Source organism: Elephas maximus, chromosome 14, assembly GCF_024166365.1.
Source record: "Elephas maximus indicus isolate mEleMax1 chromosome 14, mEleMax1 primary haplotype, whole genome shotgun sequence".
Lineage (NCBI taxonomy): Eukaryota > Metazoa > Chordata > Mammalia > Proboscidea > Elephantidae > Elephas > Elephas maximus.
In genome coordinates this window covers 38,989,605-39,010,200 of record NC_064832.1, presented here as the reverse complement: position 1 = coordinate 39,010,200, position 20,596 = coordinate 38,989,605, and the positions used below count along the sequence as shown (strand labels likewise).

General features: G+C 36.9%; 1 protein-coding gene across 5 annotated transcripts in view; it reads left to right on the top strand.

The window, feature by feature from the left end:
• The window catches only part of DGKH (diacylglycerol kinase eta), a 232,603-nt gene that overhangs the window by 173,754 nt on the left and 38,253 nt on the right, over positions 1–20,596 (top strand). For all 5 annotated transcript variants that reach the window (XM_049853386.1, XM_049853382.1, XM_049853384.1 and 2 more), the window contains exons 15-22: positions 3,054–3,153; positions 5,039–5,306; positions 6,123–6,245; positions 10,039–10,173; positions 13,759–13,876; positions 14,879–14,989; positions 15,121–15,217; positions 19,144–19,251. In XM_049853386.1, the coding sequence (XP_049709343.1) occupies positions 3,054–3,153; positions 5,039–5,306; positions 6,123–6,245; positions 10,039–10,173; positions 13,759–13,876; positions 14,879–14,989; positions 15,121–15,217; positions 19,144–19,251 (1,060 nt within the window). The remainder of the gene's footprint in view (positions 1–3,053; positions 3,154–5,038; positions 5,307–6,122; positions 6,246–10,038; positions 10,174–13,758; positions 13,877–14,878; positions 14,990–15,120; positions 15,218–19,143; positions 19,252–20,596) is intronic.

The window sequence follows — 20,596 nt, the reverse complement described above, 5'->3', positions numbered from 1 at the left end:
AATTATTTTGTTCCGTTTCCAGTATATATTTAACAGTCTCTTTAAAAAAAAAAAAAAAAACTAATAATAATAATTCTTTAATATCATTATGGAAGCCCTGGTGGCATCATGGTTAAGTGCTATGGCTGCTAACCAAAAGATCAGTAGTTTGAACTCACCAGGTGCTCCTTGGGTACTCTGTGGGGCAGTTCTACTCTGTCCTGTAGGGTCGCTATGAGTTGGAATCGACTCAACGGCAACGGGTTTGGTTTTGGGTTTTTTAATGCTATATTATATTGTCAGTCCATATTCTATTTCCCCCAATTATCTCAAAGTTGTTTTTTTTTTTTAAACTGTCGATTTGTCCAAATCAAATTTTCAACAAGGTTCACGTATTGCATTTAAGTAATATGTCTCTTTAGTTCTTTTAAAATTTGTAATAGTTACCCTTATTTATTTTTTTGAGTTCTTATTGAGGGATAACATACAGACAGCAGAGTACCCAAATCAGAAGGACACAACTCAATGAGACTTTATATGTAAACGTACATGTTTTAACCCTCTTGTGCCTGCTTATATTTATTTCATAAAAATAATTCCCAGTAGCCTTAGCTGTTTCTCAGCTATTTTTAAAATGTCAAAAATGCTAAAAGAAAAAATGTATTACATTAGCATCACTAATAGGCCAGTTAATTAATGTAGTCGATGCAAGTTAACTAAAACAGAAAGAGCCTTGGTGTTGCAGTGGTTAAGCACTCAGCTGCTAACCAAAAGAAGACAACGCTTGCTTTGAGGCACGTGAAGACAACTCTAATATATGGTAAATCTCTGTAGAAATCTGAGTTTAAAAAGCCAATCAGGAAAGTTAAGAGTTAGAAAATGTTAACTTTTGGCCAAGCGAAATACAGAAATGGTTGCCAAAAAAAACAGCAGACAAACATTGCTAAGAGTAATACATTTATTTCCCAGATGATAAATATGAAGGTTTCGTGAGTGTGTCACGTGTCTGTTGAATGTTTCAGTTTCAAAAGAAAGTATCTGAAAATTGACCATTATGCCACTCAAATGCCAGAGAAAACTGAGTATAATACAAAAAAACACTGAATCCTGTTTTTTTTCCCCCCTCAAACTCCTTAACCTACATAAAATAAAAGAGATCTACAGGTTTCCTCCACTATATCTGAAAGTTTTCCCAAAGTAGAGCGTTCTTGTGAAACCGTTCATAAACTGGAATGCCCTAAAGCGAAAAAGCAATTATCATTAATTTATGTGGGAAAAAATTTTTGAGCATTCCCAGACCCCCAGAATAGCCTTTTAAACCATACAGAGTAACACAGAAAACCTAAAATAACACTAACTTATAGTAATAGCGGGAATGATATGACAAATACACAGCCTATATAAAGTAGAAATAATGTACATATGGTGTACCTTCATTTACCAGGATCGGGAAGACAGCCAGCACACAGGCAGGCTGAGAGGGCATGATGGTGATAATGGGAGCCCTGGGAGCCTAGCTGGCAGTGGCACATGGGACTGAGTTGATGGGCCAGGGTTTGAATCCCACAGAAGAGCAGGATTTGTATTAACTGCTATGAGTCGGGATTGACTCGACGGCACTGGGTTCTGGGTTTTATGCCAAGGAAACCGTGGTGGCATACTGGTGAAGTGATACGGTTACTAACCAAAAGACTGGCAATTCAAATCCCCCAGGCACTCCTTGGAAACTCTATGGGGCAGTTCTACTCTGTCCTATAAGATCGCTATGAGTCAGAATCGACTCAACAGCACTGGGTTCGGTTTTGGTTTTTTTGGTGTATGCCGAGGGACGAGTCCTACAGTTAGAGAAGTGACAGGGGATGGCAAGTCCAGGATGGGATCTCGCAATGCGTGGTGCATTTATACCTCAACAGGCATTTGATTGGATGTGGCTGGGTCATTCAGAGAGGGCAGAGGAGTTTGAAAGGTGGAGCTTGGTCAAGTTGCTATGTAAAACGGGTGGGGCGGTGAACGCGTTGATGTAGGCACTTTATCAAGCATCTCGCTTGAGAAGGGTGTGAAGAGCGTGGTCAAGCTGCTGTGTAAAATGGGCAGTGAACAGTTGGTATAGGCAGTTTACCAAGCATGTCACTTGAGAAGGGTATGACTGTCCTGCTGAACCCTGTTTTCACTTTTTGCCTTTATTAGTAAAAGGGAAAATCATCTTCAGATTTCTTTCAGTTAGTGAAACAGGTACTAATTTAGGTCTTTTGTAAAAGTGAAGTAATAGAAAGCGAGCTTTCAAAAAGCAGGGGAATACCTGTACTATGATTTTAAAATATTCTGATTGTTTTTTTCCTGAATAGCCCTCCAAATTTTTTTTAGCGAGGGCATACACCATTTTGTTGACTATTGTATTTAATCCAACAGCAGCTCCAAGGACTTTTGAAAGACAAATTTTATTAGTGTTTCAGATTGTTTTCTTCTTTTAGCATATTTCTGTGGTAAAGACATGTAATTAAAAAAAAAAAAGTCAACTGTATATTGCAAACAATAACAAGACCTCAATTAATTTTGCATGTTATCAAAATAGTTATCTTAAGAGGAAAAAATGAATGGATTTTTAGAGAATATAACTCAAGTGGCTTGTTGGTTCTCAAGGTAACTCGTGATCTCTTTTCTTTGACAACATACTGCCGAGATACCCATGTGATGAATAGCAAGTAGAGCAACAGTGACAACATGCTTCTCCTTGCTTCTTCAGCACTGTAGGTTCCATCTTGAAAATACCTCAGCTGCAGAAAATAATGCTTTGTTTTTCAATAGGCTCTAAAAGTATTCTTCTTAAGAATTTAAGCATTTGAGAAAGTCTTGTTTTATTTAAATTACGTAGAACAAGTTTTCTTCTTCACCCAAGGATCACTTGGAATGCCTTGAATTTGTCTAGGACCTGTTACTCAGCAAGAGGAAGTATGGATTTATGATCCAGATATTTTGAAAGTTTGCCTAATTGTCCTTCTTTTTAAATAAGCTTATAATTCAAAGGAAATGAACCTACTAAGTTTACTGAAATGCACAATTTCTTTTCCTCCAAGCATATTATGTGAAACTATAAAGGACTTCGTTGCCAAAGTAGAGAAGGAATATGGAAAAACGTTGGAAAATCCCGTTGAAGCGGATGCCATGGCCAGTAAAGTAAGGGATGTATTCAGGGCTTTACTGACAGTGTTAACACTGAACTGTGTTTTAATGCTAAACTGATAGCAGTGGATTTTCTACCAAATATCTTAAATCAAAGGAAAAATTACTTTCAAATCAAATACAAGGGTTGTTTTTGTTTTTTTTTTTTTTGATATTTTATTTTATGGTTATGGTTACCTTTTAATATATATGAAAATTGCCTTGTTGAAAATCGTTCCGTGAAAATTCTGTAGCTTAAATCCCTTCTCCCACAGATTGACATCTCAAAGGGGATATGCACAGTAGTCAGGTGGGGAGGTGCGGTGGGGACAGGAATGGCTTTGCATTTCCAGGCAAGTCAGGCAAGCTTCCTCCTAGCACCATTTTTAGACCATCCCAGGGCTGTAGTCCTCCACCCATTCAGGGTCCTGTTTCTTGCCTTGCCTTTTTCCTTACAGATTTTTTTCCCCCTTCATGAGCTTTCTGTAGCTAAAATAAGAACCTTTTACTGAGCCTCAAAAGCAACTGTCATTGCTTATATAAGTTCATGACAGGACATTCTTAGGAAGGGCCTGGTTATATGGGGCTTGCAAAGGAATTAGCTTTCCCCCAGATTCATGCTATCCATGTTGCTTTAATTGAGTGGAAGGAAAAGAAAATAGAAATAAACATATTTTTGCAGCTTTCAGCATTTTTGTGTTGTTTTTCTACTCTGCGGAGAGTTTCAGAAAAACGAAACCCTCTCTAGCTACACATTTTTCACTATATTGTTTCTGCTATAACTTTGTCTTGGCATGTAATCAAAGACAAATAAATAGAAGAGTAAAGGACTGGAAATTATGTGGAGATAAAAGGCATATAAAGGGGTAGTATCAGCAGATTCAGTCCTAAATGTTTCTTTACCCCTAATAATTCAAGAAAAGCAAAAAACAAAGAGGACAGAGTGCTTGCTTATCCTTCTCCCTTCTTTTCCCTCCTTATCCTTGATAAAAAAAAAAAAAAAATTTATCCTTGTGCATTTTCCTTTTTGTTCTGTCTGAGATCCCATAACCCCTCCGGGGCTGTTCATTTGCAAACCAAAGCCTTGAAGGCTAGCTTGCCAAAACCAGCCAGACCTCCGGTTTATAATATTCAGAATGGTGCCATAAATTGGTTACTTCTTTAAAAAAGTTTATATAGCTTTTTTGTGCTAATGTATAGCAAATTTTGTGTAATGTGTCACTTTGTAGTAAAATATATGTCGCTTTCTTTTAAGAAAAAATGCCTGTGCAAAGCTTATAAAAATCTTTACCCATGACGTGAAGTCTGAATGGTTCTGGGAGTACTAATCAATGACATTTACTTAAAAATTGTGCTATTTTGTTGTTTTATAAAAACTATAAATTTAGTCCATAAACTGTTTATAGTTATAACAGCTATCCTGTTAATAGCAAACACCCAAATAGGCTTCTTCCCCATAAATTTTCTTCTTCCATTTGCTGTCCAGTCAACTGCATCTCAAGGTGACCCCATGTGAGTCCAAGTAGAACTGCGCTCCTTAGCGTTTCCAGTCGCTGAATTTTTTTAAAGTAGATCTCCAGGCCTTTCTTCGAGGCCCTCTGAGTGGACTCAAACTTCCAACCTTTCAGTTAGTAGTGCGTTAACCATTTGTACCACCCAGGGACGCCTTCCCTATCAATTTAAAATACTATTTTTCCCGTCTCCCAGAAATGCAGATTTTAAGATTATGTGCTTCCTAAACCAAAACATCTACAAAATTAAATGTAGCAAACATTTTAATTTGAATGTTTCTCTCTAGTGATTAAACTTTCAGAACATGTTGCTTTCCAATGTCTTGGATTTTTCCTGCCTGTCTTCTTTCCTATTTTCTTTCTCGTGACTGTTACTTTTCTTTCCGTAGTGTTCAGTCCTAAATGAGAAGCTTGAACAGCTGCTCCAGGCTTTGCACACAGAGGCCCAGGAGCTTCCATTACCCCCAGGCGTGCGCCCTGTCATTGTAGAAGAAGGTCCTGGGGAATCGTCAAGTGAAGAGTCCTTGTGTGAAAGCAAGGAACAGCTCGCGGATGACGTTACATCCTCACAGAAAGCCGTCAAACCGACGGAAATCATGCTGCGGGCAAACAGTTTAAAGAAAGCAGTGAGGCAAGTCATTGAACAAGCCAAAAAAGGTACACAGTGAGGAAAATCAGCTGTTGAGTAATTTTGCAGCACTTGGATGGCAAGAATAATATTTTCATATTGGTTGGACTGGACACACTTAAAAAAAGTTTTTGAAGATGGAAGATAAAGCCATTAAAATGACATTTGTACTCAGCACTGTTTCTTGATTTAGTAGTAAGGATCAGCATATTAATGACGCATAAAATAAAAGCTCCGAAATGCTTAAAGTGCACTTGAAACAATTGGACTAAAATTGAAAAGTAGCCTATAATATTTCTGTATTTTTTAATATTTTTACTTAGTTGCAAACTGTTGAATTCTTCAGTTAAAGAAAATCAAACCTGTAAACTACTTTGAAAATATGGAAAATATTTTCTTAATATATGTTCTAAATACTTAGGTTGCTTTTTAAGAGCTTATAAAAGCTCTGCCTATATTTTAATTATTTTTATTAATATAATGTATTTACTTAGAATTTTAGTAGTAAGCTGAAAGTTAATTTAAATATAAATAATTAAAACCCCTTTTCCGGTTGTAGCTTACTGAATTCAGAGACCTTGAATTGGGTTTGTGTTTCATTCTCTGCAATTCTTATAAAATGTCTTACTTTTAAAAATTCTGATAAAAATAGCATTTTGACAACTTTATTTTTATAATGTCTAGTGCTTGTAGACATCACCCCAAAGTTTATTGCTAAATAGTGCTTCTTTGGGAATGTGGAATTTCTTTTGGTATGTTTCAGTTTTCCTTTCCCACACATACCACAATTATTTATGGATTTTATTTTTCCTGTCCAAATGTATTTATCTTCTTATGACTTAAAGCTACGGACGAACAGATAGTTCACCCCTGTGAACCAGTTAATCAGTCACCTGAATGTGATAGCACCGAAATAGCTGACCCAAAAGAAGAAGCTAAAGATGATGATGCGAAAGAGGCATTACCTGGTAAGAAAACAATGATGAAATTATTTTGGAATTAAATAGACTGTACTTTGGCTTTTCATTTTCAGAAGGCTGAACAGTTGGAAATCACTATGTGTGTTTTTATTTTTGCCAAGACTTTTCAAAAGCTAATGCTTAGATATTCATGAATACTAAAATAATAAAGCATTGAGATTAAGATTATTGTCAAGCACTTTCACATCCTTTTGTCGTATAATCTAAAGATCATGATAACAAACTAAGAATTATAGGAACAAACAAGGCTAAATACCTTAATTTCCCTGAAGAAAGAAGGGAGAAACATCTAAATCAGATTCCTTTGAGAATTGTATGAAAGCTACAGACCCCACATCCATAAAACTTGGCATACAATTGAAATGATGCAGCAATGTCTGGAAGCCTACCCATCAACATTCTAGTTTAATTATTCTTATTGTGAAATTAAGCTTTGAAATCACAGGACATCTAGTTACAACTTTTGCTCTATTGGCACTATTTTTGCAAGATAATTAAATATGTAATTGCTTAAAGAGTGTTAACTTTCTCTACTTTTTAGGTTTTGATTGAAGATGAATTTATATTTTTGATATTTTATATTGTATAAGGAAAAATTATCAAGATGATGGAACTTGAAAATCAGAAATTAAATACTAGTGAAGTTGAGAAGATAATATGAAAACAATTGTATAGCACTAACAAAACATCAACACTGCAGAACTGTTTGCAATCATTAAAATTTTGCTTTTACTTTCATTACATGCAAGTTTGGGCATATTCTCTGTGATTTCCTCATCTGTAAAACAGGGATAATAAATACACTACTTCGTACGTAAGGTTGTTGTGAGGGATCGTATATGTAAAATACCTAGAAAAGTGCCTGGTACATAATGCAGTATAAGAGTGTTTGCTGTCACGATTATTACTGTTACTGCTGCTATATATTAACTATATTAACTTTGAGAAAATATTCCTTAATTGTATTTAAAATTCTTAGAGACTTCAAAATTAGCATTTATAGACCCTACATGTCCAGCATATATCTAATGCAAGCATATCAGCTAACCTTAGATTTCATTAGATATTATATGTCCTTATTCCAGCATACAACCCAAAATGGGCATACTCTATAACCTTAGACTTGAACCTTATTTGTCCCTATTATGACACATGTTCTATAACCTTCTTGACAAGTGAGCATTAAGCCTTTGGATCACTCCTTTGAAAACATTCCACTTGTATGGTCAGCAAGTTATTATTTATATTGAGCTTTATGTTTTCATCCTTATATTTCTACCCATGATTATAAACCCCGCTGCTATGGAGTCGATTCTGACTCATAAGTGACCCTATAGGACAGTAGAACTGCTCCATAGGGTTTCCAATAATTGGCTGGTGAATTCAAGCTGCCAACCTTTTGATTGGCAGCCACACGCTTAACCGCTACACCACCATGGCTCCACCCATGATTATGGCCAGTTATTATTAATAAGATTTTGTGTATGAAAGTGTTACCATTAAAAACTACCAGCATTTATGCAGTGCTTTATAGTTAGTTTAAAAAGCAGTTTCACACACATCATTTTGCTGTATTGAAGGTAACTCTGCTCTCTGGAGCCATGTCTTATTCTGCCACATGGCAGCCCTTAAATGATGCTCAAACAGTTTTCATGGCATTCCATCCCCTTCCCACACCTTTTACCTTCTGGTTCTTCTACCAGTCTTCAATTAATAATTTCAAACCTTTTGTTTTCCTGGTTTCACCCCTTTGGTCATTGTTAAAATATGATGCCCCATTTTGAACAAAATTCTCCATGTATTTTCTGTAGAGTGATAGATAGCATGTTGATACGCCTGTACACTATTCATTCTGCACATTGTTGATGTTACAAAGACCACTTGAGATTTCTTTTTTGGCTTTAAGTCCTGTAAACCTGGTTCCCTCCTCCTGTTTTTGTGTAAGGTATTTTTTTAAACCTACTCTTATTAGTGTACACACATTCCTGTGGATTTTACATTTTTTATTTGGATCTATCATTCCATTCTGTCAAAATCTTTTGAAGCTTCCTTCTATCATCTCAAATTTATTTCCTCTCTGAATTTGTTGAGGAGGCCTTACATGTCTTCGTCCACTGAAGAAAATGTTGACAAAAGCAGGACCAATGGTGGAGTCCTTACAGAAGGCTGCTTGATAATTCCCTCTAAGATAATGGCTCTCTTTGGAGGATCGGTTTTTCAGTGCCCATTGCTAGTGATTTCCCAACCAGCTACCATTCCACTTTACCATCCTCTCATAAACTCCACACTTCCATTGTAGTCTCCAAAACCAATGAAAACCAAACCCACTGCCGTTGAGTCAGTTTCAACTCATAGTGACCCTATAGGACAGAGTAGAACTGCCCCATAGAGTTTCCAAGGAGCGCCTGGTGGATTTGAACTGCAGACCTCTAGGTTAGCAGCTGTAGCACTTAACCACTACGCTGCCAGGGTTTCCGTAGTCTCCAAAGGAAACTAAAAATATAGAGATAATCAATACTGGTATTGAATAGACATAGATTTAGAAAAATCTTTAACTGCAGTATTTGATCTTATTTTTTGGCTCATAATTCGATATTTAGTATGAATCAGTAGCAGTAGTACAAGTGTTTCTGTATTAAATAATCATAATTTTTTGAAACACACCAATTATGTCAAATCATGCACTGATGCATAAGCCAGAGATGTGCAAAATACAGTATATGGTCAATGAGGTGTTTTATTCAAGAAGAACTATGAGATATTAATTTAGTTACCTACAATGGGGCATCAGTCTCAGTCGTTAGGTCTCTTTCTGCTTTTTATCAGAGGTGAACATCAAAAGGTTGTTTTTGTTAGAAATTAGCCCCAGGAATCCCTTCTATCAAAGAAAAGAACAGCTGCTTTGCTACTTTTCTTTAGTGCAACTGGACTGTTTTTGAACAGAGAGAATAGAGCATAAAATTAATATAGTTAGTTTGTAATTAGTCTTAGGGAGAGTAAAGATAATTAAGTTTTAGAGTATTTTTAAATTGAGTTTGAAGATTACTGCTTTTTTAATCACTTGGGAACAGCTCCTAAATTAGTTAAAGGTACTTACTGTTTGCTCTTCATTAGATTGGCCCAGAATATGTAGAATTAAATTTTTCTTTTTGTTTATTTCGAGAGTAATTGTGTTTGGGAATAATTTTCAGAATATATCGAGCTTTTCTTAAGAGCTGTGATCAAACACTTTTGGGCAAATTATTATTTTGATTAATTAATTGAGAAATGCAGGAATAGTATATTGTTTTCACTTGAAAACAAATGATTTTTTTCCTTCCATTTATAGAAGAAAACATTAACTTGTTTCACATTTAGCTCTGGGAATTACATTAATTAAATTCGATCAGTCACGCAGCGTTGATGAGAAAAGTAATGTGTTGGTCGTATACATGTATAACACATATGTTCCATTTTAAAAAATCGTCAGCCTTCCAAACTTCTATTTACCTTTATGTGTGGATTGATCATATTCAAATTACAATTATTGCTGACCCTAAGTTATGGTAGACATCTGTTATCTACCAATCTCTTACGTATTTGAGCTGAGCTAGCAAGACCTCTCCCTCTGGCAGATTACCCCCTATATAGTAAATCTAAAGACACACACTGCAATAGTTTTAGTTCTGCTGACTGATTTAAACTCATATTAAATTATTTTATGCCTTGGTTTTATACGGGCTTGCTGATTTTTATAACTTTTTATCGTTACCTCTTTTTAATCTGGACTTTGTGCCAACAGTGAAAACTGCTCCTCGGTCTCCAGATTATCGGACAAGTCACAGCAGTTTCCAGACTGAGCCCTCCAGTTCTGGTCCAGCTCCAGCAGCCTGCAAGGAAAGCCTCCCTGTGCTCAATACCAGAATCATCTGCCCAGGTAGTACAGATTCTTAAATGTGGCCTATTTTTTAAGTATTTTTATCAAAATGTTAAGTACCTTGTTATAAGTTGAATTATGTCCCCCAAAAATGTGTGTTGAAATCCTAACCCCTGTACCTGTAAAGGAAACCCAGGTGGCATAGTGGTTAAGAGCTTCAGCTGCTAACCAAGAGGTCAGCAGTTCAAATCCACCAGGCGTTCCTTGGAAACTCTATGAGGCAGTTCTGCTCTGTCCTATAGGATCACTGTGAGTCGGAAACACCTTGACAGCACTGGGGTTTTTGGTACCTGTAAATATGACCCTGTTTGGAAATGGAGGCTTTCTTTTGTTATGCTGATAAGGTCATACCTGAGTAGGGTGGGTCTAAAACCTAATCACTTTTAGCTATACAAAGGGCAGAATAGACACAGAGACAAAATACAGGGGAAAGATAGACACCAAGGAATGCCAAGGATCGATGACCATCACCAGGAACTAGGACAGAGGTCCACAGAAGAAATCAACATGGCTGAGACCCTGACTTGGACTTCTAGCCTCTAGGACTGTGAGAAAATAGCAAAACAATACAGAAGTCTGTCCTTTAACATAAATTTCCATTATAGCAGCACTAGCAAACAAAGACAGTACATATTTTCATGAACCAATAGAGATGTATTCTTAGAAATGTGTTCCTTCAGGAGAATGTTCTTGGTACACTTATCAGTCAGAGTCTACTTTTGTGTGCATAAGAATTTCCTGGGAAGCGTTGAAATACGTGTTTTGGGGGCCCATCCTAAGAAATTTTGACTCAGTAGTTCTAGAGTAGAGCCTAGGAATCTGCATTTATTAAGTACCCAAAGTAAATCCGATCTGATATTCTACTACCTTTTAAGTATCACAACAGGTTCCTTTTGGTTTTAAGCCACAGGTCTTTCTAATCATTTTTAGACTAATAGTATTGCTTCATTTTATAACATCTGAGACATCTATTGCAGCCTTAATAAAATGAATTTACCTTATAATCAGGCTAGTGTACTAGTAGAAACAAGAGCTTACGAGGGACAAGGGATGGAGGAAAATATAAATGCTTCGGAGGCTTCCTTAAGTACCAGTTACAGGACTTAGTGAAAACTCTCTGGATTCACGCCAGAGTAGATTGGAACCCAAGTTAGACCCTGAAAATCAGCCTCCTACAAGTTCTTTCTAAGGATGAATCACAATTCAATAATAGTAGTTGGAGACTTCAATACCCCATTTTCAATAATGGACAAAACAACTATTCAGAAGATAAACAAGGAAATAGCTTTGAGTACCACATAAACCCAGCTATACCAACAGATGTTTACAGGACACTCCACCTAATGACAACAGAAAAGACATTCTTCTCAAGTGCATATGGAACATTCTCTAGGATAGACTGTATGTTAGGCCAGAAAGCAAATCTGAATAAATTTAAAAGGATTGAAACCATACAGTGTTCTCCAGCCACGTGGAATGAAATTAGAAATTAGTCGCAGAAGGAAATTTGGAACATTCACAAATATGTGAAAATTAAGCAGTACACTTCTAAATAACCCATGGGTTAAAGAAGAAGTTACAGGGGAAACTAGAAAATACTTTAAGATGAATGAAATCTAAAATACAGCATATCAAAACATATTTGATGCAGATAAAGCATGGTTAGAGGGAAATTAATTGCTGAAAAAGCCTTAAAAAAGATGTCAAATCAGTAACCCATCTTTCCACATTAAGAAACTGGGAAAAGAAAAGCAGACTAAACCCAAAGCAAACAGAAAGGGAATAAATGAAATAGAGAATAGAAAAGCAATACATAAGTTGAGTCTTAGAAAAGTTCAATATAGAGTTATCATATGACCCAGCAATTTTACTCCTAAGAATGTGCCAAAGAGAATTGCAAACATGTCTACACAAAAAACTTGTATGTGAATGTTCATAGCAACATTATTTATAATAGCCAAAAAGTAGAAACATCTCAGATGTTCATCAGTTGATGAACGGATGCACAAGATGTGCTATATACACACAATGGAATGTATTATTCAACTATTGAAAAGAATGAAGTACTGATACATGCTCCAACATGGATGAACCTTGAAAACCTTATGATAAATAAAACAAGCCAGGCACAAAATGCCACATATGATTCCATTTATACGAAATGTCCAGAACAGGAAAATCCATAGAGATAAAAAGTGGATTGGCACTTGCCAGGGGCTAAGAGAGAAGGTAGAAGAGAATGAGGAATGCCTGGGTATGAGTTTTCTTTTCCGTGTGATGAAAAAGATAGAGACTCCATGGAGATCATGTCTATCTTCCAGCCTGAAACCATGGAATGACCCTTCTGGGTTGCAAGCTATGAATATGGCTAACCTTAAAATATTTTAGAAAATGTTAGACTTTTCTATGGGACAGCTGGAGTGTGGTTCTTCACCTCTCCAAGCTGTTCTTAACTCTTAACAGCACTTACGTTTTGTGTATTTGTTTACTTATTTAGATATAAAGAAAATTGGCCTAACAATATATGCCATAGTATATTCAAAGCTAGGAAATTAAGCGACAGGATAAAATTCATAGTAATTATTTACTAATCAGCTAAACTTTAGTAGCAACAATAGTGAACAAAAATGAATAAGAATAATCCTCTAAGAGCATATTGTTGAGGAATGTTTGCCAAAAAGGACTTTTTTCCTCATCTCCCAGTGTTTCTCAATTGCATGATATGTTTTCCTTCTCTGTGCCCCATTACTTTGCCTTCTCTCCACACTTCAGTAGTTTCCATCCTTAATATTGGGTTGAGTAAATCATAATTTATTAGTTTTGAATACCATAACTAGTTAATAGGAAACATATTGAGTAAATATAAAGTTTCGTATGTTTAGAGGAATTCTAAAATTCATAAATACCTGTGCTTAATACTTTACCAGGAGTCTTTGAGTGGTGCAAATGGTTAAGCACTTGACTACTAGCCAAGAGATTGGTGGTTCAAACCCACCTAGAGGCTCCTCAGAATACAGTCCTGGGATCTGCTTCTGAACGGTCACAGCCTTGAAAACCCTGTGGAACAGTTCTGCTGTGCACACAAGGGGTTGCAGTGAGTCAAAATCCACTCAACAGCAACCAACAACAACACTACTTCTTATTCCTGACGCCAACAATGAGTTTTTAACCTTGGTACATCTTGTAGCATTTTTCATTAATTGTTATATATGTTTTGAGAGTACAGAAGTGATAGCTCCATGCCATTCTGGGTAATTCAGCCTTTATTGAAAATGCTTTAAAAACTTACCACCTTATCTGCTGTAACAAAGGAAGTAATATATGAATTTGTAAGATTGTTGAGATGGTATTAACTGTCACAAAGAGTCCCCAGTTTAGGTCCTCATCTGCTTATTTTTCTAAAATAAACTATAAATCCTTAGAAGTATCAAAAAGTCTTGTATTCACCAAATGAGAAGAGTAGGCATTGGAAACTGTGGGAGGGAGCAAGACGTTTGAGAATGACAGTAGGCCTGAAACCAACGAACTGGTTATTTCCGTTTTTCCCTAACATGTGATGATGTATGTATTTGTTTTTCTGGCCAGGCTTACGAGCAGGACTAGCTGCCTCCATTGCTGGGAGTTCTATTATCAACAAAATGTTACTAGCAAATATTGATCCTTTTGGTGCAACACCATTTATTGACCCAGATCCAGATTCATTGTAAGAAAATGCTTCTGCAAACGTTTTGGCTTTTCTTGTCTCTGTCGTGTACTAATTATAATATTTTTTAGATGTATTATAATGAATTTGGTTTCACAAAAAGGGTAATCAGAAAAGTTCAAAAGTTGATGATGATGAGCACTTTGGCCCATTTGAAATTCTAGCTTCCACAACTATCCACAAGCTAGGCCCCTTTCCAACCCTCCGTACTGTTCGCTCTGGTAGGAACCCTATGGCTAAGTGTTCCAACTATTCACTTTCCCTGAATGTTTTACTCAGTGGTGCTTTCACACTCATGTTTATGTTTTTCCCTTCATCGCTCTCCTCAGACTCACAAAATCTAATCATCTTTCCAAGTCCAGTTTCTGAGTTTACTTATTTCAGGAAGCTTCTACCCACGTTGATTTCTCCTTTCTCGGAACCAGTAAAAGTTTTTGGCACTTCAATGTCTACTTCCTTTTGCCACTTTTAATTCTGCATTTGTGATGTCTCACTTCTCTAATGACACTCCTCAAGGAAGTTACCATATTTTAAATGTCTTTGTACTTTCCAAAGCACCTAGCATGATGGACTAGATCCAGTAGTCTGCTGGGTAAATATTTGTCCATCGTTAAGAGTAGATGAGAAGATTTTCTAATGAGAGGAGCATGGGCCCCTGACTGAAAGGCCTTCCAATAGCCACTGTCATTTGTCTGTGCAGTAAGGGCTTATGCAGGAGATAGAAGCACTAAGATTTTTTTGCAGCTTATGGACAAGTAAGCCATGACTGTTTCCTCTGTGCCTTGCCAACCATCCCTTTATACCATATACCAAGAATTGCGCATGCCTGGCGCTGTGCACGTGGCTATGGGTGGGAAGTGATTCCTGCTAAGCTTAACTCCCTCTTATAAGGAATGAAAACTTAATAATTGAGTCGTTTTAAGTATTATTTTGTATACTAATTGTAACTCGTTATAAGCCTGGAATTGACTGACTTTTAAATATTTTTCCTTGTCATCATAGAGATGGATATACAGAAAAATGTGTCATGAACAATTACTTTGGGATTGGATTAGATGCAAAAATTTCATTAGAATTTAATAATAAGCGAGAAGAGCACCCTGAGAAATGCAGGTAATTTTGGTATTAGCCACAAATATTGTTAAATGAAGGCAATTTTACTTTATTATCTCTTTTGCTTGTTCTGCCTATAAAGAGTAAATAGATAATGTTTACCTAAATTGCCTGCCAACGTTTGTTTTCAGGAGCCGGACTAAAAACTTCATGTGGTATGGGGTCCTGGGAACCAGGGAGTTACTACAGAGATCCTATAAGAATTTAGAACAGAGGGTACAACTTGAGGTAAGTGTATCTTGAAGACAATCTGAAATTATCTTATTTAGATTATTTCATTGAGAAAAAATAATTTCATTTGTGGAACTGATTTGGCCTAAATTCCTTTTGATTAATGATTAAACCCTCAGGGGGAAAAAAATGGAATCGTGATTTTTAAATTGCCGTTACCAACTGTATACTAAAGGAGAGGTAGACACTGGATATGAGTGACAGCCTAACGCTCACTATCACTAAACCAGTTGGCTGGTTTCAACTCATGGCAACCCATGTGTGTCAGAGTAGAACTGTGTTCCATGAGGTTTGCAGCAGCTGACTTTTTGGAAGTGAATCACCAGGCCTTTTTTCCAAGGCGCCCCTGGGTGGACTCAAACTGTCAACCTTTCAGTTAGCAGCCAAGCATATTAACTGTTTGCATCACCCAGGGATTCCTCACTATCAGTAGCTCCTGACAATGCCCTGGTGGCACAGTGGTTAAAGCACTCAGCTGTAACCAGAAGGTTGGCGGTTCAAACCCACCAGCCGCTCCACAGGAGAAAGATGTGGCAGCCTGCTTCCGTAAAGATTTACAGCCTTGGAAACCCTATGGGGCAGGTCTACTCTGTCCTATAGGGTTCCTATGAGTTGGAATCAACTAGATGGCAGTGGGTTTGGTATTTTGTTTTTTTTTTAATGGCGCTGCGGGTGCCTCATGAGAAAGTGGAGCCACGGGAGTATACATTACAGGATAGGGTTTCAGTGGATTTTCTCATTAAGTTTCCAGGTTCTGACCCAATTCTGTAATGCCTAATGGACCTTCTACTCTAAGAATACAACTACATGTTCAATTGGTTAGACTTACCATTGCTTGTAAAATTAATGTATACACTACTGGGGGAAAAGGTGCAAAATCATGGAGGTTCACACCTATTAAATGCTGTCCTTGATAGCGCCATCCTCAGGCCAGTTTAGGTGCCCGTGGGAGAAAGACTTGGAGATCTACTCCCGTAAAGATTACAGCCTAACAGTAACAACTCTGTATTGTAATCATTCATTTTCTTATCCATGTCCCCCTAGTCGGCCAGACTCTCCTTAAGGACAGGTGTTCCATCAAGTTGATTCTAACTCATAGCAACCCTATGTGACAGAGTACAACAGCCCCATAGAGTTTTCTTGGCTGCAGCCTTTACAGGAGCAGATCACCAGGTCTTTCTCCCACAGAGCGGCTGGGTGGGTTCAAACTGAAAACATTTTAAACCGTTTGTGCCACCAGGATTCCTTAAGCACAGGTAGGAAGTTACATTCGTCTTGGTTATCCCCAGTGCTCGGCCCAGTGCCTGGCCCTGCCTTGTGGGGAAAACAGACAGGGAGTTGAACATTTTAGCATAATTTAAGAAGTACTGTCATCCATCCCCATAGCTATCTTTAAGGTTTAAGGAACTACCTGGAATCAGAATGGCTGGATTAACTTTATTCCTGGAAGAGCCTTCACTGGTTCTGAAATAGGATTTCTAGCCTCTTCTACCGGCAATCCGAATTCTGAACAAGACTCTTACACAGCTAGTTTTTACTCTTCATATTACAGGGGTTCTTAACCTTTTTTTGTATTATGGCCCTCTTTGGCATTCTGCTGAAAGTTATGGATGCCCTCTCTGAATATTTTTTTAAATGCATTATATGGAATTACAAAAGAAACCAATTATAATGAAATAAATTAACAAAACATTTTTTATAATTATTTTATAGAGTATTATATATGCTTCTTTATTACCACACTGAATAACAAAAAATCTTATGACAGGTCTAATAAATTACCTTAATTTCAAAATAGGAATGAACATAAATGATATTAAAAGGTATCTGAAGCATCTGTAATGTGATACAAAAAATGTTTGTGACTTCTATTGGTGATGAAGTCACAGGTACTTGTTAACAATCACTAATAGAAGTCACAAATTTAGCAATGCTAAATTTCAGAGGCTACTGAACATAAAGATGCATTTTTTTACCATTCAAGTTAACAGACCTCCTGACTCTATTCATGGACCCCGGGTTTCCTAACCTTCGGTTAAGAACCCTTGATATAGAAGCCTATGTTTAATAACAAAAAGGAAAACAAAATTAATAAAATAAATGAGAATATGTTAAAATATATAAAGCAGTAAAGCAGAAAAATTAAAGAGCTCTTTGCCATAGTTAAAAGTAAACAAAACACCTGCTACTACTCAGGACCACGGAAGACCTTTTGTCTAAACACTTGTTTCCCTGATGGTTTGCTTGAGATAAAGGTGGAGAAGAGAGACCCAAAGTTTGGGAAGCTCTTCCTGAAGAGACCCCTCTCACCAGTGGCAGTTCCTGGCGGAGAACGCTTACCTTTTAGCCTCAGATAAAAGTTTTCCTTTCCCTGTTGTATTGTAGTATGGAGTTTATGTCTTGACTTTGAATTTGTGCGGAACAAAGACTTCGACCTTGGCTTCCCCAGCTGCACAATGGATAAAATAATGCTTTAATGCAAAATCATACTTCAGTGAACTAAGGTACAAGAAGGATCCCTGATAGCACAGTGTTTAAGCACTTGGTTGCTAAGTAAAAGGTCGGCAGTTCAAAACTACCAGCCACTCCACGGAGAAAGATGTGGCAGTCAGCTGCCATGAAGATTACAGCCTTAGAAACCCTATGGGATAGTTCTACTCTGCCCTATAGGGTCCTTATGAGTTAGAATCAACTCAAGGACAGTGGGTTTGGTTTAGTTTGGTTTGGTATTCAAGGAAAAGATAGCAATTCTGTCTTTACTCAGTAAGAATTTATTCACATGTAATGTATAACTAACTTCACCAACCTTACGATGTATTGTTTTTTGTTTTTTTTCTCATTTAAGAAGTAATTTAATTCTCATCGAATAGATAAATTAGAAGGCAAGGAGTATAAGGTGCTCTCCTACTTGCATAATTTTTAGCTTGACTTTAGTTCTGACCACAGGTAGTCCCTGACTTACTATGGGGTTCTGTTCTCATGACTCCATCGTAAATCAATTCTGATGTAAGTCGGATACCTCGTTTTTTTTTGTTTTTGTTTTGTTTTTTAGTTTTTGTATTACTGCCTTTTACTATCAGTATCTTTATAAATTCAATCTTTATTTGTTCTGGGGGGCTGGAAACATTACATTTAAACATCTGCAGTTGAACAGCTGAGAATGATAACATCAGCGAATTACGTGCTGCAGCGTTGTATGTGGTACATATTACTAATGATAAGATGTATAAAAAATAACCAGTTGTAAGTGCAGTTTGTTGTAATTCAGGTACACCTTAAGTCAGGAACCACGTATACTTGTAAACCTCAGCTTGGCATTTAGCCAGTCACCAGTTAGTTACAGAGCACCGGCAGCATACTGGGTGCCGCAAGAGGTATAGGGGAGATGGTTAGGGCCCAGACTCGGGCCTTACAGCGCTGGCTGTCTGTTAAGGCTGATGGAGAGATTTGGAAATGGATGATGGTGATGGTTGAACAACGTGATGACCGTGATGTCACTGAACTGTACGTGTGAAGACTGTTGAAATGGCAAATGGTTTGTTACATATATATATTTACCACAACTTAAAAAAAAAAAAAAGAGGTATTTAAAATGAGTACAGCCATGATCATAATACAGATGAGAATGTCTTATGTGACCTGAAAATGACTCAAGAAGAGTAATGCCTGATTTTGGAAGAAAGAAGAGATGAAATAGTTTTTTTTTGTTTGTTTTTTATTTCTGTTTTCTGTAACAGTTTTGTTGTGGTTTTCTATACTTTAAATTTTTTTAATTAAAAAAATAAGATAAAGGCATGCATTTACAGGAGAAAAAACATCATCAACGCACTTTACCCCATTGCCCTTCGTCTTGGATGTTCTAGTATCTTCCAAACTAGTGGTTTTGGGCTTCTCATCTAACCGCTAAGTGCTTTGTCTTACAGTGTGATGGACAGTATATTCCTCTCCCCAGTCTGCAAGGCATAGCAGTGTTGAACATTCCCAGCTACGCTGGTGGCACTAATTTCTGGGGTGGAACTAAAGAGGATGATGTAAGTAGCATGATGGGGGTCAGCAGTTTGTTTCCTCAAAAATAATTAAATTACCAAAATAACTTGCTTTTATTAATGTGTCAATAAATCATCTACCGCTAATGTAATTTCACACTGGAATATGCTGTTGTTTCTCACTGTGAGATGAAAGGTAGGACAGATTCTTAAAGATTTTATTTAAATAGTCTCTCATGGATAGACTCTGAAATTTTCATGTGTTGAATGTATAGATATATATATCTTGGAACACATCTAAAATTTTTCTGGATGGACACAAAATAATCTACTTTCATGAGGGAGATTTAAGGGATAACGAGGGGAACTTTTTACTTTTTCATTTCACTCCTGCGTTAGTTTTCTGTTGCTTCTGCAAACAACGCACATTTATTATCTTAAACAGTTGTAGATGACAGAAGTCTGATATGTGTCTCATTGGGCTAAAATCAGGGTGCTGGCAAGGCCGCTTTCCTTACTGAAGGCTCTGGGATAGAATCTATTTCCTTGCCCTTCCCAGCTTCTGGAGGCCGCCCATATTCCTTGGCTTATGTTCCTCCTCCTCCATCTTCTAAGCTGATTATGGCAATTTAAGTCCTTCTCACATGCCATCACTCTGACCTCCTCTTCTGCCTCCCTTGTCCACTTTTACAACCCTCATGGTTACACTGGACCCACCTAGATGGTCCAGGATAACCTCCCCATCTCAACTTTAAGTTAATCACATTGGAAAAGTTCTTTTTACTGTATAAAGTAACAGTCACAGGTTCTGGGGACTGGGACATGGACATTCTGGGGACATTATTCAGCCTACCATAATGCTTTTCTGTACTTTCAGTTTTCTAAATATATATATATACACACACACAGAGATATATGTTTAGAAAATGTGTGAATGTTCGTTGTTACTTCTTATGTGTTACTTTTTGTTTTTACAAATGTCAAGAGGGCTCATTTGAAGAGTACAATTTAGGGGAATTTTTTATTTCTTCTATAATTTCCTTACTTAAAAAAGAGACAGCCTAACAAGTGTAATTGTTTTAAAAAGAATAAAAGAGAGAGCACAGTTCTTAAAGTTTATATAGCAATATAACTGAGAAATGTCACAGTCTTTGTTTGAATAATCACATACATTGCTTGACAGGCCCTTTGATTTGAGGCTTATGATATAATGGCTCTTACTGACCCATTTTCTCAGGGCTCTTAAATGCACAGACAGGATTAAAATATAAAACAGACTGAAAGTATTTGTAGTTTTTGTGATATGAGTATATTCTAATCATATTGGAGTGTGAAAACTTACATTAGCAGTCAACATCTTTTGTTAGCATGTCACTTCTCAAATATTTTG